Source organism: Anopheles stephensi, chromosome 3, assembly GCF_013141755.1.
Source record: "Anopheles stephensi strain Indian chromosome 3, UCI_ANSTEP_V1.0, whole genome shotgun sequence".
Taxonomy (NCBI): Eukaryota; Metazoa; Arthropoda; class Insecta; order Diptera; family Culicidae; genus Anopheles; species Anopheles stephensi.
Genome location: NC_050203.1, coordinates 52,759,739 through 52,771,556, shown reverse-complemented (window position 1 = coordinate 52,771,556; position 11,818 = coordinate 52,759,739). Strand labels below are relative to the sequence as shown.

The 11,818-nt window shown below is 44.4% G+C and overlaps 3 protein-coding genes across 7 annotated transcripts; 2 read left to right on the top strand and 1 right to left on the bottom strand.

Moving 5' to 3' along the window:
* The first annotated feature begins 5,632 nt into the window (after positions 1-5,632).
* On the top strand, positions 5,633-8,714 carry LOC118513286 (CKLF-like MARVEL transmembrane domain-containing protein 4). 5 transcript variants are annotated; one of them, XR_004906439.1, is made up of 4 exons: positions 5,633-6,272; positions 7,059-7,535; positions 7,617-7,843; positions 8,050-8,714. XR_004906439.1 is itself a non-coding variant. In XM_036058854.1 (3 exons), exons 2-3 carry the CDS (start codon positions 7,149-7,151, stop codon positions 7,758-7,760), a joined length of 531 nt encoding a protein of 176 aa, XP_035914747.1. In that variant the 5' UTR covers positions 5,654-5,879; positions 7,059-7,148; the 3' UTR covers positions 7,761-8,714. The 5 variants fall into 5 exon arrangements, 4 of the variants coding, with proteins under 4 accessions (XP_035914747.1, XP_035914749.1, XP_035914748.1 ...); XM_036058854.1 differs by having other exon boundaries at positions 5,654-5,879; positions 7,617-8,714; XM_036058856.1 differs by lacking the exon at positions 5,633-6,272 and adding an exon at positions 6,309-6,438 and having other exon boundaries at positions 7,617-8,714.
* A 148-nt stretch (positions 8,715-8,862) lies between these two features.
* Positions 8,863-10,958, top strand: LOC118513280 (T-cell activation inhibitor, mitochondrial). Its single transcript, XM_036058846.1, has 4 exons — positions 8,863-8,996; positions 9,067-9,654; positions 9,731-10,043; positions 10,122-10,958. Exons 1-4 carry the CDS (start codon positions 8,974-8,976, stop codon positions 10,731-10,733), a joined length of 1,536 nt encoding a protein of 511 aa, XP_035914739.1. The 5' UTR covers positions 8,863-8,973; the 3' UTR covers positions 10,734-10,958.
* Positions 10,959-10,970: 12 nt separating this feature from the next.
* Positions 10,971-11,667, bottom strand: LOC118513287 (membrane magnesium transporter 1). Its single transcript, XM_036058859.1, has 3 exons — positions 11,509-11,667; positions 11,385-11,437; positions 10,971-11,302 (listed from the first exon to the last, which is right to left on the bottom strand). Exons 1-3 carry the CDS (start codon positions 11,582-11,584, stop codon positions 11,063-11,065), a joined length of 369 nt encoding a protein of 122 aa, XP_035914752.1. The 5' UTR covers positions 11,585-11,667; the 3' UTR covers positions 10,971-11,062.
* Positions 11,668-11,818: the final 151 nt, after the last annotated feature.

The following is an 11,818-nucleotide window of genomic DNA, read 5'->3' as shown; positions in this document are numbered from 1 at the left end:
TTCTTATTATTGAATCCTAGTATGATTGGTTGAATCCTTAATCCAAAAGATGGTAGAAGAGAGAGAGAGAGAGAGAGAGAGAGAGAGAGAGGGAGAGAGATAGAAAGAAATAGGTTCACTCTAAAACATCAACTTGTTTAAGCTTTCCATTTCTTGCTTTCTTGACTTTATTGTACTCGCAACTGGACATCTGGCCCTGTCGAGTGAAGACAGGATCTGACAATCGCCTCGAATATCGGACCACCCCTAAGAAGCACGTTTATATAGTAAGAACATCCACTCGATTCTTGTTCTGCTCTGGTACTGCAAACCCGAGAGGTCTTGGCCTGTCGTTTCCAGCACTCTAAGCACTAAGATTTTAACAGTAGCTAGATAGTCAGTCCAGCGTTAGGGCAGGCGGTCTGGTTGGGATTTTAACTTCGGTCCTGCCGTGCTTCCTTTAACCCTGGATCTCTGGATCGCTTCAAACTACTTGGTTACCCTTTTACCATTTTTTTATTCATAAGGAACGGCCTGGCCGTATTGCTTAAATCTAAATTACAAATATTAGTACAATTCACGATGGTTTGGAGACATTAGCTTCTCCAAACCGTGAAAGGGCACCTTATCTCGGGTGAGCTCGGTCGATCCGTTAATAATAATTCCGTCATCCCAATTCGAGGTTTTGTTGGTAGCGAGGGTCGGTATCGTGAGGACTCATCTCATCCCGTTTGTTTTTGGGATATGCCAGCGTCAGTATTCTTTTACCAATTATAATGGAGTCAGATTTTTAAATGAAGGAGGAAAATGCACTAACTATTTTTTATTTATCTATTCTTTAGTAGGACGACTTGTATGCAGTATAATAAGCAAAAGATATTTCCTTCCTCAAGTTTGCCATATCCAGTGCATGCTCGATTGTAGATGTAATTGTAGCGCAGTTGTAAGTTTTCATGGCTAGGACTATTATGGTTGTAGTACGTTGTATAAGGCCTTTGTTCTTTATCAGAAAATCTTGTGTGTGTTCCATTGTTGACCTTCTCTACTTCCTTGTACTTTTTAATATTCAAATAAAATTGTAGTTTTAAAGAATATTCCTGCTCTTTCGGCAGTTCTTACATTAAAATGTTGAAGATATAAAATTATAAATAAATTCTGATTGCATAAACGCAACGCCGAACCGAAATACTCACTTCAAGGCAAACTTTTGAACTGCTTTGATGTCCTCCACGCTTTACAAAAAACAACTAATACAAAAGTGTTATTATGATCCGCACTGTTTGGAAAATTGTTTAACGTTTTGCTCCGTGGCACGGTGGAGATTGAAACAACTGTTTTCAAAAACCGCCTTCAGCGTTCGGTGTTTAATCTTCAAAGTGAACCATTATTACCCTGCTGTTGATGCGGCTCGTGCTGCTGCTGCTTTTACTTGTGCTGATTGTTTGCTTGTGCAATGCTGGCTATAACTAAAATAAGCTCTCCGCCTAAGCCTACGTACGCGATGTGCCGCTGCTTGCAACTCTTCTAATAATAAAGATCGTGCAAACTTCTTCACTTCGCATGGAGGAGAAAAGTAAATCTGCAGTCCTCCACTGACCTTCCACTACTGCTACCCTTCTACCATTTCCTTCCCTTGTAATGGAGGATGTAGCTGGGCCGCCAGACTGGCCGCTAATTTATACATCCCTTTCCGACAATGAACGGCCATAAAGGTTCACGTTTGCACGTTCGCTCCAGCACAACGGTACCGGGGGCGGTACACCGGGTTCAGGGATGTGTCGGTATACAAAAGATGAAGACATTCCTCAAGGTACCGTAGTTCGGGGCAGTGGTCAGCTTGGAAAAATTTTACCACTTGCACGCACACATGCACACATTCGGTCAGTTTATACCATCTCGCCATCGGGTTACCGTTTGATGGCCCCGAGACAGGAGTAATAACTTCTCCAGGGACACACCGGTTGTCCGGCTCGCTTGAAGAGGAAGTCCAATAAAATGGTTTTCACGCGAAATGTGTCACACTTTAAACACGGCACAGTATGACACGGCCGGGTTAAGGTCGACCGTAGACATTCCTGGACGATCGGCAAATGATCAGCTAAGAATGAAAGGGTGGGAAAATTTATCTACTATTTATTGAAAACAACGCGTAATAAATCAAACCTCACGTTTCAATTAAAATACACAACAAACCAGGGTTTGCCCTCCCTCGATCGCGTAATACGATCGTTTCAATGTTTACACAAACGCATTCCATTGCGGCGCTAAAGCACACATGGGGAAGGTTTAATTACATTATCCATCCTTCTGTAGGGATCTTCTCTGCGAATCCCAGCACTAATTAAAATAACGTTGTGACATAAAGTTTATTTAGTGATTAATACATTCACGCTGTGGTGCGAGAAAATAACCCCAAACCACATCAGGAAAAGCGGTGCGTTACGGAAAGTGGTGTGTGGTGTGTGTTGGAGGGAAACTCCAACCCCAACACCCCAAAGCGGAACGATCGACCGGGCAAGGTGATGAAAAGCGTATTCACGCCATTTACACACCCTGGCGTGTTCAAAACGATCGTGGAGGGTCAGTGGGTTTTTCCTTTGCACACAATTTTCACTTCAACCATCACTACCTGGCAAGGGAAAGGTTCGTGCCAGACAGAATGGAATGGTGAATGGTAGCAGCAGATGGTTGGATTTTTGGCCGCCTTTTTTATTTGCGCCCCGGAACGCTTGCTCTTCTGTGTTTACATTCGAAATTACTCGTTTTTGAACAGATCTAAGGTCATTTATCTTTTTCGTTTCCCTGGATCGGTTGGCGGATTTGTATACTGCTCATAAGCATCGTAATAAGAGGGATTGAACTTCAAAGAGCTGGCCCCTCGATATGAGTACTAAAGTAAACAGTCGAGTTGTTTGTAATGCTTCACTTTTCGCTATTCAGTATCACAACAACAAAAAAAGACATTGTGCTCAGCATCATTCGATTGGTACAAATTTGCCAAGCAACATCGTGCAACCGATTGCATAAAGCAACTAGTGGCGTTCTGAGTAGAAAAAAAAACCTAAGATGGGCCGATGTGACATTTAGGAACCTTTAAATTACCAATTTGCTTGTGCACTTCACCTCGATACGTCGTACACAGCTGCAGCTTGTCTCCCACACACGGAAACACATGTTTGCAGCTAAATAAACAAAACCGACCGCCGGAGCTTGATTCTTCGTCGCGCACTTCGTAGCGTGGGGCATTTTTCGACGCGATGAGTAACGGACTGCAGTCTTTTGGCCACAAGCCGACCCGCCTACCGGTCAACTGTTCACGGCTTTTACACTCAGGAGCAAGAATAAAAAGGGAGCAGCAACTGCACGATCCTCTAGCGAACAACACAGCCAAACCGTCTGGGAACATAGTACACTGGGCGGGAGCTACCGACCAGTCAGGTCGGAATTATGATGCTGTGAAGTGATGCTTTGTGTGTGTGTGTGGTAAGCAAAGGCCGACGTTCAGCAAGCTTGCCGTTTGGCTCTACCGTCTTATGGTAATTTTTCCCCGAATTTGAACGCCTCTGTAAAGCGGGCAAATAAATAAAGCAAACCGATTTCTTCTTCGTGGTAATGTATCTGCGGTGTATCATTCAAGAGCGGGCAAGAGACTATCATACTAGTCGATAAATAAATAAGCAAACAAAATGATGGAAAACATTGAAGCTGATTGTTTGATAGACGATGGAATGGGCAGATTCGTAAGAGCATTACGATTGATTGTGGAAATTGCCAACCCGGTGTTGTGGATTATGCTACACAAAGCTACATTTGTTCGATTTTGTTGGATACTAATCAATCTCTTTGTGGTGACAGTAATGAATTTTTGTACGACCAAGGGAAAGGTTGCAATTTGCTATTACTAAATTAAAAATTTGGTAAGTGACCGTTAAACTTGACTTGACTGTTGTATGTCCGCTTGCCTGACCTGTACTAAGAACCACATCGATCACATACCTCTAGACATCTTCTTCTTCTCTGGTTCTATAATCTTGGGAAATAGTAATTCTTAGCCAGCCGTTACTGACTTCCTTCACTCAATTTGCTCGTAAACAACCTTTATAAAAATAAGTTTTCTAATATATTAAAAAAAGACAATACAGCAACAAGCCAACATAACAAGCCGGATATGTTAAGTAAAATGATTATCAATATTCATCCCTTAATATTCAATATTCATCCCTGGAACTATTTTGATAAAAAGATGGCGAGTGTTGCCAAAACGCTCAATAAAAGGTTTTCAATCCGACAGCTGTGTTCCGAGGGATATTATTCAGCTGATGCACTTAAAATGTTAATGTAACTTAGAGTTTGTTTAAAAATGTGCACGAACTTCTTACTTTCTTACTTCTCAGGGCGCTACAACTGCTTTGTGGTCTTGGCCTACTGCAACAATCCTCGATAACGCTCACGGTTTAGCGCCGTCGTCTGTCAATCCTTTATCCCGGGCCGTTTTGACGGACGCATCAACGTCATCACTCCATCTCAATTTGGGCCTACCACGCCTACCACGGACAGAGACGTGTGGATGGCCTAAAAGGACTTTACGGGCTGAGTCATCCAGTGTCATTCTCATGACGTGACCAACCCACCGGAGCCTGGCGAGTCTAATTCGCAATGGTGAGACTATCGTACAGCTCGTAGAGCACGTCATTATAGCGGCTCCTCTATTGTCCTTCGTCCTATTGTGGCATTTTTCCAATGAGAAATGTATGGTTAGTTAAAAATTTCCCTGTGTATTCATTTAACAAAATCTTGCATTAATTTAGATAGCAAAGACACTTTAAATTGTGTTTAGAACTGCATTACTCTTTTTGCGGATTCCGGATTGATAAATCATTTTACAAGTTACGTTCAAATTAAAACACCTACATTGTACTATTTAAGAGAATGGAGATGGAATAAAGCTCAAAATATCAGAAGTATTTCACACTTTTTAAGTACTATGGTCATTTTTACATGACATGATGTCTTTTTGCCTACTTCCTGCTTGTGCAGCGTTTTAGGGATGGCGTTGGTCATACGGGAATTGAATCTTGAAGTTGTTCTTTATTGCTTGAAACGTATCCTAGACATCAAGTGGAACATGAAAGGTGAACCGAAACACTCATTTGAACAAGTAATTTGCCCGTTTTTTTTCTAACCGTATCGATTGTCTGGAATACGCTCGAAAAAGTTGCGTATGATTTAATGTGACACCTTATAATCTATAGTCATGAAAGTTTGTGCACGTGAGTGAGGCGGGTTGTAATTCACACTTTTAATGAATAAACACTGTTTTTTATAAGCTATATTTTTTCGACTAAAGTCTGAATAGATCCCCCCCCCCTCCCCCACTTACGGCACTCACTTTCCTTCCCTTTTCCCTTGCCTTTTCAAATCAAAGGAAATATGAGCAACGAACCCTGCAGCTGCGTCCAACCCTGTCACAGTGGTAGGTAAATCTCGAAACAATGAAAATAAAATCTTTTCAAAATTATATTTGTAGAATGCTCGGTTTAAATTTAGTTAAATCAAACAGGAAATCAGTCCATATATGCTGAAAATCATTCAACATAAAATCAACATTACGATTAAAAATCGTTCCCGTTGTCCGCTGAACCTCCCTTGGTGATTTGTTTATTTTCTTCATTATCTACCGAAGTGTCCACACAGTCAAAAACATTTCGTGTTGATTGCATCGCATGAAGGCGCGTAGACCATCCCAGCAGTGGAAAGTGTGGCGATGTTGCGATAGGCGGAAAAGATATTGGTTTCGCGCAAAATACGCCTCCAACAAAACCGCAAAAGAACAACAGCAAGAAAAGCTCCACGATCGTATCGTCTTGACTGACCGTCCACCATCCGGCCCAGTGTTTAATGTGAGATTTTTACTATTTCGTGTGCAATCGAGAGATCTGACTAGCGTTACAGTCCCCACCGACCCACTCTTTCGTTGCGCGTGGCGTCTGTCCGGGCGTTCGTGCGTGCGTGCGTGCTTTCGTGCCATGCGTATGAGGCGAATGTTTGTGTCGTGTCTCGTCCATCGTTCATCGTCGCACCACAAGTGAAAGTCGGCTGTCGGATCCATTCTCGATGGACGTTCCGTTTTGCTGTGCGAGCTGAAGCTTGGCCAAGGGACAGGCGCACCAATTTTAGCGCCTCAACAAGTGTGCGTATACGTTGAAAACCAAAACAATCGGACCAGTCGTTCGGAGTGTGCTAGTTGCGCGCAGATTCTGGGGCTTTCATTCCTGGTTCAAGATCCAGCATAGGTGAGCTCATCATACTGTACCAACACGTCACGGGGTAGAATCTTCTTGGATGTAATAAATAGGTGTGGAGGGGAGCAACATTCATGACATCAGCATCACCAAGCAAGTGCGAGACAAGAACGTTACCTTATTTGAGTCATAACTCTTGCGTGTAGATTGTGTGCTGGTGCGTATGTTCTATCCGATTGCGCTAAAAAAAGGGGGAGTTACAAATGAACATTTTTACGCGATTTGAAACGGAAAGTGCTTACCAACATGGGCGAGCCAGCCTGCCGGCGGGCCGATGATTCAATTTAATCCCTCTTATTAAATTAGGGCCACCCACGACCGTTTGTGTGATGTGCGAGAGTGTGTGTTTAAATTTGATGTGTGCCCAAGACGATTGAGTAGAAACCGCACCTTATCCCAGAATAAAATGCGCTATGTTTAAGACCACATTATCAAACGGTTGCTAAACGATGACAGGTGGTTCGGTGACTTCTCCCTCAAGGCCGCTTTTTTCTACAGGTTACATTTGTGCCCCGAGCTCTCTATCTTTAATCCAAAAGAAACAAACCATTCAGGGCCATTTCGAATGTGACGTGAGCGAGGCCCCCGAAGGGTGGCCAATCAAAAAGGGTGGGTTCGCACTTCGCATGCTTTCACTTCACTCCTATCGATTAGTTTGGTGTTTGGGGCAGGTTACTTACTCCACAAGCTTCGAACGGATGCAACCAACCGAAATGTTTGCCAGCCAGCTATTGATTTTTTTTTCGACCGCTTTCTTTGTGCTATTCCTCTCCGTAGATACTGATCCCGGTGGCCACCCAAGGAGCGACCATATAATCAGCACCGAACTCCAAACCCGTGTTGTATTATTAGAACGGGCAGTAAAACATGAGTGAATTCACGCAAACCGCCACCGTGACGCAGCAGCAAACCGTCGTCCAGCCGTACATACGGTACGACCCGGAATACGTGCGGACCATCCCGGGCATCGTGAAGATTGTGTGCATCGTGCTCAATCTGATCGGGTTCATCTGCATCGAGTTTTCGTACTTTAGCTACCGGCCCCAAGGTTCCTTCTTCAACACGGTCGCGATGCTTGGATTTTGGTTTAGCGGCATCATGCTGGTGTTTTATTTGTTTCACTTTTGTGAAAAGTTTCACAAAATCCCTTGGCTAAAAATAGAACTGTACTTCTGTGCCGCCTGGACGGCCCTGTACATGATAGCGTCCTCGGTGGCGGCCGCGACCACCATCGAAGCGTTTCAGGCAGCAGCGGTAAGAACGATCGACGACCGGCATCATCCCGCTTGAGCATGCGAGCTTTGCATTAACTATCCTTGTTTCCCCTTTTTGCAGTTTTTCGGCTACTGTGCCATGATCGCGTACGGGGTGGACGCGTTTCTTAAGTTTACAGCTGTCCGAGCCGGAGAAATCGCACAAGGATCACGAACCGTCCATGTACAGCAGCAGCAGCAAACGGTTTCGACCCTTACCGCGTAGGAGCTGTGCGCACAATCAGCAACAATGTCTTTACAATCTCGCCGGTCATTTCACTCCTTACTAATCGATAATTGGGGCAATGTATTTCAAAAAGAATAATAGGGGCGGTCCAGTGGCAGAGGCGACAGCGGCGCCGGTCTTCACACGGCAGGGCCGGGGTTCAAATCCCATCCAGACCGCCTCCCCGTACGAAAGGCTGACTACTTTTCTACGGGTAAAATTAAGTCACAGAAAGCCAGAAATGGCAGGCCGAGACCTCTCGAGGTTGTAGTGCCACAGAAGAAGAAGAATTTCAAAAAGAGCAGGTGCAACCGCTACCGCTCGCAAACACTTAGCCCAGTACGAACTTTTATTATAGATTTTAATTGTCTTTTTACCCGCGAAACGTGTAAAGTGTTGTTATCAGTATCTTTTCCAGCAGTCAACGGCTCCATGGATCCGTTTTTTGTGGAACGTAGCTTAAGAACAAACCGTTTGTTTGTTCTGTTCGTTTGTTCATATTAATAGCGCGTAATAATGTTTTGTTTGTGTGATGAAACACACCACCCTTTTAACCGCCCTTAAATCTAATAACGTGAACTACCACCTCAATCGTAAACGACACCGCCTTACTACCGCAACGAATCAAACCGATAGCTTTGCCGATCAGGCCTGTTTGTATATGTGTATTTAGTAATGCAAAACGAAATTGCACCAGGAATTCTCATACCGAATCTTGTAGTGTCTTTGCGAATCTAGGTGCAGGATGTGTGGACACATTTTTTAAGCAACAAATGAAACTCATTTTATCTGCCAGAGTGTGCATTATTTATGATATTTGTAGACTCAATGTGCTTACACACGATCGGAACGGTTAATGAAATAAGAGCTGTGTTTTGCGAAAATCACGCTGTAGGAAATCCGTTTTGCTGAATAAACTTTACACCGAAGTTTAAAGAGTTGAGGAACAGTCGATATGAGATGCTTTCACGAGCTTAAAACGAAAGAAATGAGATTTAAATCGACTTTTAGTGGAAGCTCTACTGAATGTAACGGTTTATTTTCAAATCATCTGTTAATGCAGCACTGAACACGAGGATATAAACGCTTTGCAGCGTACTTGGCAGCAATCAGCTGTCAGTCGGTGAGAAATTTGTTGACAAACTTTGGCGGAATACGGGTTTCTCCGTCGTAACAGGATACACAGCTCCGGGAGGTTGGAAAACGGCTCGGAATGTACATTTTCATCACAAAATGGTATGTTTTGTTGCGTTATACGGAGCACCCAAAGCAGTTTCCTACAATCGGAATGCATCGCTTATTTCAGTACGTCCCGATATTCGGTTCCGAGCACGCTGCTTTTCCGTCGGATGATCAGCTCGTCGGAAGTGGCGACCGCGCTACGACCTTTTTACTTTGCCGTTCACCCGGATCTGTTTGGTCGCTATCCACAGCAACGGCAGGTGAACGAAGACTCACTGAAGCTGCTCAGTGCCCATCTGGAATCGTTACTCAGCCAGAAACGAGTGCTTCCGTCGACTCCCCGGACGCTTCCATTCTACATACGGGCATCGAATGCACCGCAAGATCGGGGCACATTTAATCTCGTGAAGGTACCGCTCGAGCGCACGGTCGATACCAAGCTAGTGCTGCGAAGAATACTCGAATCCTGTAACCTATCGACGGAGTATGTCGATAAGATGCCTGCAACTAAAAATAGCACACCGTCATCGTCCAGCAACCACGAGGAAGGCTTTCAGCAGCAGTATCAACAGTCGTTTTACTACCGGAAACGATCGGAGTACAATTTCGGCAAAGAAGAGGACGCGGACAACGAAGATGGCTCTCCGTTCGAGAAGGAGTTCGATTTGTTTCAGTTTAGGATCAAGAAAGTGCGCGAAAACGAAACGCTCAAGTGTGTGTCCGCTTGCTGGCTTTCAAAATGCGATCAAGTTATATAATACGTCTGCTTTCCCTTCTACTCGGTACAGGAAATGGCTTCGGAAGCAGGTTGTCACGGCAGCGGTACGTACGAAAGCCGTACAGGAGTTGCAGGAAGAGGTTGAGAAGCTGCGGGAGGATGTAACGAAACGCTTGGGACTTCGGGAGATAATTTACGATTGTGGCTGGAACGTGGAACACTTTCGCGGTTGCTTGAAGAGCCTGGAAAAGCTATCCGAACTGCATCCGGGAGCGTTGGATGGGTTAAGGGATCGAACGCTTGTGTTTGCCGCGTTCACGGGCGTCAGTCTTGAAGGGCACGTGATGCTATTTACCGGCGATGTTCAACGAAACTGGTTGGAGGTATGTTTGAAATGTATTGTTAGTCTGTTTGGTGGTTTTTTGTTATGCTAAATTTTCCCGATCTTTGCATTCCTTTAGTTGATCAAGACAATCGACAAACACGATAGCTACCTGAGCAAATTGCCTGCGTACGAGTATGCGTTGTCGCAGGTGCTTCGCAATATTCGCATCGGCCGGCGAAAGTTTATGCCAAAAGCGCAAGCCATGGCGTACGCATCGCATCTGCGCAAAATAACGACCGCACTGTTGGATTATCTCGGTAAATCAAAGTTTCCCAAGTCATGGCCGATGGATCTGTCGCAGTTTGAGCTGGTGGTCGAATCGGAAGCTGGCCCTCTGATGGTTAGTCCCACCGGGCAGTTGATCGTTCCGGCCACCTGTCCCGGATCGTTGCTGGTAGACTTTCTTACCAACCATCTGGCGGAGGCACTCGAAAAGCAAAGTTCATACGATCGCCAAAAACACATCGAGCGCGATCTGCATGCACGCTGTGTGGCACAGTTTCGGTTGCTGTCGCTTACGAAGGACGATTCCGTGACGCCGGATCGGATGATCGAGTGTTTGGAGAAATTGCTGGCACAGGGAGTGAAGGATGGGCTGGAGCTGGCCGATTTGAATCTTACCATTACGACGTACTACTCCGTACTGGCCGACGGAACGGTATGCATACCGTGGGACTGGAAGCAATAAGTTGGAGGGTGGATTTGAGTCAATTGAAAATTGATCGTCAATTTGCGGGTTAAGCAGCTACAAACCTTGTGTGCCATGTACCGAGATTTTTAGGTGGGAACAGTTTTCCGAGAAACGAAAAAACGCGGGTTTTAGTGTGTAACTAATTAGGTAGGTAATTGTTTGGAAATGGTAAAGACAATACAATAAAAACGATGACATGAGAGGAGCAACTATAAAATTCAAGTAAAACGGAGGTTTTTAGTTAGTTATCGTACACGTCGATGTACTCTCTGCCACACGTGGAGCTCATTTATTTAGAATTGTTCTGATTTACACAAAGGAATAAGCTAATCCAGATAGGCCTCCGATGTGTACGGACGGTCATATGCTTCGGGGTTTGGTTGTTCGTACACGGGAGAGAGCGCCTTACCACGATGATTGAAGGTGTAAAACGAGGGAATGTTTGCCAGAGTTTCCCACGATTTGGCCTGCAAATCGACCGCGGCACGAATTTCCTTGAAATCACCCACCACTTGCAGTATGTTGTAGATTATGTAGATCAAGCTGGCGATAGCTTGAAATATTATCTGTTTTGCAAAAAGATAGAATAAAAGCACGAGGTTTAGAAGAATTTATAAAATATGAGCAGGGGGTGCCCAGTTGTCTTACATCGATCGGTAGCTGGGTGAATTCCTGTTCCGTGATCCGAAGATATGACCGGTCTGCAAAGAGGTTGAAAAATAGAAGATTCAGCACGCATGTTTGTATCTGATAGCCGGAGAGGGACACTTACGCTGGGCGGCAGAATATGCCGCATGGAGCAGGGACAGGAAGCCGATTGCAATTTGAATTTTATTGAAAATTGCCATGATGATGGTGGCCGTGGCTGCAAGAATGAGAAAAGTTGGTAATTTGTTTACAACTGCGTAATGACAGGAAAGTGGGATATTGGATGGTCTTTTGAATGACAAGAAATATTAATAATCTCCAGCCGGCGCGATGATAATTTGGATAAACCGACACCATAATATAATTTTATCTTCGTTTTAGGATTCTCTATACTTCAAAACACTATAAAACCAACAAAAAGACATTTTAAAAAG

Coding starts and splice junctions, on each gene's coding strand:
- LOC118513287 (XM_036058859.1), bottom strand. CDS start 11,584: ATGGCAATTTTCAATAAAATTCAAATTGCAATCGGCTTCCTGTCCCTG. Junction 11,438..11,508: donor GGCATATTCTGCCGCCCAGC/GTAAGTGTCCCT, acceptor ACCTCTTTGCAG/ACCGGTCATATCTTCGGATC. Junction 11,303..11,384: donor TCACCCAGCTACCGATCGAT/GTAAGACAACTG, acceptor TTTGCAAAACAG/ATAATATTTCAAGCTATCGC.
- LOC118513286 (XM_036058854.1), top strand. CDS start 7,149: ATGAGTGAATTCACGCAAACCGCCACCGTGACGCAGCAGCAAACCGTC. Junction 7,536..7,616: donor AAGCGTTTCAGGCAGCAGCG/GTAAGAACGATC, acceptor CCCTTTTTGCAG/TTTTTCGGCTACTGTGCCAT.
- LOC118513280 (XM_036058846.1), top strand. CDS start 8,974: ATGTACATTTTCATCACAAAATG. Junction 8,997..9,066: donor TACATTTTCATCACAAAATG/GTATGTTTTGTT, acceptor CGCTTATTTCAG/TACGTCCCGATATTCGGTTC. Junction 9,655..9,730: donor CGCGAAAACGAAACGCTCAA/GTGTGTGTCCGC, acceptor TACTCGGTACAG/GAAATGGCTTCGGAAGCAGG.